The sequence below is a fragment of the Phanerochaete carnosa genome (genome assembly GCF_000300595.1).
Source record: "Phanerochaete carnosa HHB-10118-sp unplaced genomic scaffold PHACAscaffold_9, whole genome shotgun sequence".
Taxonomy (NCBI): Eukaryota; Fungi; Basidiomycota; class Agaricomycetes; order Polyporales; family Phanerochaetaceae; genus Phanerochaete; species Phanerochaete carnosa.
In genome coordinates, this window is record NW_006767636.1 from 289,960 (window position 1) to 295,959 (window position 6,000).

Here is a 6,000-nt window from a genome sequence, read left to right on the forward strand (position 1 = left end):
CCGGCAAACTCCCGTTCGGAAACACAGTCCATTCGAGTTCCACACCGCTCTTCGTTGCAGTACGCCTCGCAGTAGACACGATACCGCATCGGAAGACTAGTAAGTTCATCCGAGCATCCACGGTGTCTCAATAACTTCGTCTTTTTGGCTAAGCATGCTCTAGATAGAATGCCGCAATCGTCGATCCCTCCCACTGACGGCTCGTTGCTCACACTCATCAATTTCTTGGATTTCAATGTCAAGTACAACGCAGAACAGCCCTTTTACATCTTCCCCTCGCTGAGCGACCCAACTAAACTGACGTCCCTGTCATATTTGGAAGTCGCGTGGGCAAGCCACAGGATCGCCCACATCCTGAGACCAAACAGGCGGGGAAATGATGGCGATGTCGTCGGCGTACTCCTGCATACGGATACAATCCTGTACGCCGCAGTTGTCCTTGGCGTACTCCGAGCAGGACTTGTGGTCAGTGTTGAAGCATGTAACCAGCCTTTGCAACGACTAACGATCACGCTCTTCTCGTAGCCATATGTCATCTCCCCCCGTAACTCTGCACAGGCCATTTGTCAACTACTCGATGCGACTTCCAGCAAATGCGTTATCTCTCAAGCATCGCTGGTCACGCTCGTGTCCCACATTCGTGCAGACAGAGACGCAAAGGATCTGCCTCTTGATGTGCGAGAAATGCCGGCTCTCTCCGTCCTTTTCCCAGCACTTAGCGACTCCGTTGAAGATGGTCTCACGCCCTTCCAGTCTGACACCCCCGCCGACATCCACGGTACTGCGATGTTTCTTCACTCTTCCGGGTCCACTGGTTTCCCCAAAACAATACTTTTCACCCACTACCAACTTCTCAAGTGGTCCAGGCTTAGTGCGTAATCCCCACATCCGAAAAACATGAAGCGCGTCTGACACGGCCAGCAGATGTCACGCTCGGCTCCAGCTTACGCAGGATACGCAACGGGTCGATGGGGCTCCCTACGTTCCATGCAGTAGGCATGTTCCAGCATGTTTGTAACCCGTTGATGAGTGGATCGGGTACGGTGGTCTACGCACCCCAGTACCCTGCCGCTCCTACCGCTCCTCATCCCCAAAGCATGTACGAGCTGGCGAAACTGAGCGGATGCACTGCCATGTCGCTCGTGCCGTCTGTTTTAGAGGTACTGTCGTGGCTTATAGCGCTCGAGTGACACAGCTCATTTCTTTCTCCATAGGCGTGGTCGAAGTCCGAAGAAAAAGTGCAGTTCATGAGCACACTGCGTCTTGTGGTGCGTTTGCCTCTAATGGTGGACAGCCTACTGTTCTGCTGACATGATCACGCAGACGTTCGCCGGCGGTCCTTTGTCTCAAGCTGTGGGTGACAGGCTAGAGGCAGCGGGCGTCCCTCTGCGATCCCTGTACGGAGGCACAGAGTTCGCATCCCCTATGAAGATATGGTCTGAGCCTATCACTCCGGATTGGCTCCCGCCGATTACGCCAAATGGCGACTGGGCCTGGCTAGAATGGTCTAGTCGAACGAAGACGAGGATGGAACCTCAGGGAGATGGGACGTACGAGCTAGTTATCACAGTGAGTGTGCCGAAAACCAGATTATTATTATATATATATTCACAGTGGCTCAGGGTCATGACGATTACCCGATAGCTGCATATAATATACCAGGAGAGAAAGCGTATGCGACGTCAGATTTATTTGAGCGGCATCCCAGCAAGGAGGGGCTTTGGAGAATGTACGCTGGTGCCACCTCATATCCAGCCTAGACTGACGGAGTCGTCAGGGTCGGACGAAAGGACGACGTCATTATCTTGAGCACCGGTGCGTCCCCGTAGCTCATTGCGGAACGCAGGAGTTCGTTCATACTCCGCTAGGCGAGAAGATCGTCCCGATACCCCAAGAAGGCCACATCGGCACCTGTCCGATGGTAATGGGATGTCTCATGTTCGGTCGGGAGAGGGAGCAAGCTGGACTTCTCGTCGAGCTTGCAGAAAGGCATGCCTTTGACCCGAACGATGAGGCCGCTTTGGTACAGTTCCGGAATGAGCTCTGGTAAGTACGATCATGATCGTTACGGCGCAGGATGCGCACATAAGACACTCCAGGCCAGTCGTTGAGGAAGCCAACGCTACTGCTCCTGCGTTTGCGAAGATCTTCAAGGAGATGATCATCGTCACAGACTCATCCAGACCGCTTCCCAGGGCGGGCAAGGGTACTATCCAACGCAAAGCGGCAATTTCCCTGTATGCAGATGAGATTGAAAAGCTGTATGTCATCCTCTTTGATAGGTCGTGCTCCTGCGCTGCTAAGCACTGTACTACAGATATAAGACCGTTGCCGAAAGCACGAACGTAGACGATATAGCTCTTCCCGAGTCTTGGAGCGAAGACGAGCTGGTTCATTGGCTCAGCGCCCAGGCGGCTTCAGTCAACAATGACCGAGTGCCTTCGCCAGATCTGGACTTGTTCCAACAAGGCTTCGACAGGTATGATACCGGATTTTATGTACGATGTCTTCGCTGAGGCTGGCAAACATAGCTTGAGTGCAACATTCTTCCGCAACCACATCATCGGCGTTCTGCGTGCCTTCAACGAACCACATCTAATGCGAGCTGCGCAGAGCATCTCCCCAAATCTTATATTCGAATATCCAACAATCCTCGACCTCGCTTCGTTCCTGAGCAGACTTACAGACCCGGTCTCCGACGAGCATCCACAGGCCACTACTTCTGGCATCAATGTGGCCAACATCGAGGCTCTAGTACACAAATACACGTCGGACCTTCCGAAAGCAAAGGCCAGTGCATCCTCGGCTCCGCGCAGAGTAGCTGCTGTCCTTCTGACAGGCTCAACTGGGAACATTGGCTCACATATACTCGCCTCCCTCCTGGCCGACGACCGGATTGCTCGTGTTTACACCTTGAACCGGCCCTCAACCAGCCCCCCTATCGAGCGTCTCAAGACAGCGTTCAGCGAGCGGGCGCTGCCTGTGGATATTCTTGATAACCTGAAGCTTTCGGCTTTTGTTGGCGACATAAATCAAACCAAGTTTGGCTTGGAGCCGGCTGCATATGAGGAGGTAAGCGTTTTTCTTCTTCTTTGGGTTGCGGACTTGAAAGCTGACGTACGTCTCACAGGTGCTGTCCTTCGTTACCCATATCATTCACAACGCCTGGACGGTCAACTTCAACCTTCCTCTGCAGTCGTACGAGGACCAGATTGCTGGTGTTCGGCGACTCGTAGATGTCTGTGGGGACGCAGATTACCCCATCAAGCTCCTGTGCACGTCATCCGTAGGTGCAGCAAGCCTCTGGGACGCAGACCAGGGTCCTGTGCCTGAGCGACCCCTTCCGGATCCGGCGGTAGCCACTAGCAATGGCTATAGTGCATCGAAGTATATTGTAGAGCAAGTGAGTGCATGTGTTTGGTTGAGCTAAACTGCCACTTATCTACATTTATAGATTTTGGATAAGGCTGCTGCAAATGGGCTGTGTGTGATGGCTGTCAGAATGGGGCAAGCATGCGGGTCCAAGGCAACTGGAGCTTGGGGCACGACGGAGTGGATGCCCATTATGGTCAAGTCCAGTCTCTCGCTTGGCTGCTTCCCGGAGATGTCTGGTGTAAGCACGTCGTTCATCCGCATCAACGCATTGTCTCACAACGTATGCGCAGCTCCTCAACTGGGTGCCCCTCGACGCCATCGGCAGCGCATACATCGGCTGGGTCATTTTTGACAACAACTTGCCCCTTCTGGTGAACGTGGTTCATCCACGTCCGACGTCGTGGGACGTCGTCCTCCGTGGTATCAGGACAGAAGTCGGAGGCGATATGCCTGTCGTCCCACTGGATGTCTGGGTCGCGAAACTTGACGTGCAGTCATCGACAGCGACAGCGGAGGACTTGGCCAGGCTGGTGAGTGCTCTCGGGTGTTGATTGCAGTAGCCCTCTGACTATTCCTTACTTTAGCCTGCTCTCAAGCTGATAGGGTTCTTCCGGGGCCTGGTGGCCGCCCGCTTGGGCAGCGGGGATCGTGCAGACAGCCTGCCATTCGCGACAGATGAGCTTCAGCGTTCCAGTCCAACGATGTGCGAGTTGCAGCCACTTTCTGAGGAACACGCACGGATGTGGGTACGGTACTGGAAGTCAAGGCGTTACCTATAGAGCATACTGTAGTCGTTGAAAGCCTGGGAATAATTTGCGCGCTCTGGAATTGGCGCCATGTTCGATTACGAATGGACCGCTGTTCCGTTACATGATTACGCAGGTCTCGCGGGACGTGGCATCTAGACCTGCACGTACTGGTATCTGTATCTTCGTGCTGGACTGCGTTAGCAAATTGAATACATCCTCAATCTGTTTGCGCTCCGCGGCGTCCGAGCTTTCATTTGCCCTTTCCCACGTGGGTATAGCCCGTGCTCGCTGAGGCCTGCCCTCGGTCACACGAAGGCCTTCACCACGATGGCAATAAGAGTGGCTATGGTGCAATTTGCCCCAAAGGTGTGTTTACAATGTATGCGAATCACGGCGTTGGCTGAAGACGACGCCCTACAGATAGGAGAGGTACAGTACAATGTCGATAAAGCCACGAAGCTGCTGGAAAGGTAAGTGCTAAGTCTACGGCAATGGCTCCAGGTAATGTGGACCGTAATATTAACGATTCGACGCCCGCAATTAGCGTCGAGCCAGGCTCGGTCGACCTCGTCTGCCTCCCTGAAATGATCTTCACCGGTATATTGCCTCCCCAGTTATTCATAGACCTTGCCCTGACCAGGCCGCTCCCACGAAGGATATGCATTTCCTAACGCCGAGGCTATTTCACCATACCTTGAGGATCCGGTGGCAGGTCCTACATCACGCTTCTGCGCGGAATTGTCCAAGAAACTGCGCTGCTATGTTGCAGCAGGATACCCCGAGGCGCTGGGAGCCGACGAGCCTCGCAGCGTGATCGTAATGGAGAATTACGAGCACGAAGAGGTCGGGGCTAATAGCGTGGCTCTGTACGGCCCAGATGGGACGCGTATCGGCAACTATCGAAAGACGAACCCGTTTGAGACCGACAAGACTTGGGCCAAACCAGGTCAGTCCGCGTCCGCCGCACATTCGACAAGTCGTCTGACACATGTCACGGCAGGCACCGGGTTCGCGACCTACAAGCTGCCGCATCCCATACATACCATGGCACTCGGCATATGCATGGACCTTAACGCGCAGCCTCCGGCTCTCTGGACCCTGAAAGATGGACCCTATGAGATCGCGCAGCACTGCATCGAGAAGCGGGCCAACGTCCTTCTCCTCCTCAACGCTTGGCTGGACTCTGATGTGGAACCCGACGACGCAAAGGACTGGAGTACGCTGAACTTCTGGGTGGCACGTCTCCGCCCTCTTTGGGCACGCTCGGAGGAGTTCTCTGACGCCGACAGTGACGAGGATGCGTCAGAAGTGGCGAAGCCGGACGACGAGCTTCCTGGTCCAGAGACGATAGTTATTGTATGCAATCGCTGTGGGAAGGAGAATGGTGCCCAAATTCTCACTGATGCTTTTCGGGCGAGCTGACTCTTCGGCGCAGGGGTAACATTTGCTGGATCTTCGGCGATATTTTCTTTGCGAAGGGGTTCCGGCAGACCAAAGCTTTTGCACTCTATGGATAGGTCCACCGAAGGTGTGGCAATATGGACTGTATAACGTCAAAGTGACAGTATTTGTCCTGAATTCCATCGCGTGCGAACTAATATGCGACCCGGCCTGGGGTGAGTGTGTGCGAGGTCGGTGTAAGAACGGTGAGGACTGGTGCTTGCTTCAGGTTGATTTGCAGTCCTGTTATTTCACGTCATCACGGATACCTCCTCCCGATAAGCTTGAGGTAGTTTGGCTTGCCCATACAGCACGTTGCGCTGTGGACGAACACCACAAGGATATGCTCAGTGTGACCGATGAATTTTATTTATTTATTCCTAAATTCTTTCAGAAGCTAAAGTACTACCACAAAGGTAATGTATATCTATTTAGG

The 6,000-nt window shown here is 53.8% G+C and overlaps 2 protein-coding genes across 2 annotated transcripts; both read left to right on the forward strand.

Moving 5' to 3' along the window:
• Positions 1-168: 168 nt before the first annotated feature.
• On the forward strand, positions 169-4,216 carry PHACADRAFT_212203 (uncharacterized protein; the record flags this gene model as incomplete). The annotated part of the gene is made up of 15 exons (XM_007399313.1): positions 169-465; positions 526-871; positions 925-1,160; positions 1,215-1,268; positions 1,324-1,569; positions 1,623-1,729; positions 1,778-1,815; positions 1,869-2,046; positions 2,100-2,261; positions 2,318-2,479; positions 2,532-3,072; positions 3,131-3,403; positions 3,455-3,613; positions 3,666-3,905; positions 3,960-4,216. The coding sequence occupies 15 exons, from the start codon at positions 169-171 to the stop codon at positions 4,152-4,154; spliced, it is 3,234 nt and encodes a 1,077-aa protein (XP_007399375.1). The 3' UTR covers positions 4,155-4,216.
• A 123-nt stretch (positions 4,217-4,339) lies between these two features.
• PHACADRAFT_150048 (uncharacterized protein) lies at positions 4,340-5,675 on the forward strand (the record flags this gene model as incomplete). The annotated part of the gene is made up of 6 exons (XM_007399314.1): positions 4,340-4,490; positions 4,545-4,594; positions 4,669-4,721; positions 4,780-5,070; positions 5,125-5,508; positions 5,560-5,675. The coding sequence occupies exons 1-6, from the start codon at positions 4,452-4,454 to the stop codon at positions 5,673-5,675; spliced, it is 933 nt and encodes a 310-aa protein (XP_007399376.1). The 5' UTR covers positions 4,340-4,451.
• Between the last annotated feature and the right edge of the window lie 325 nt (positions 5,676-6,000).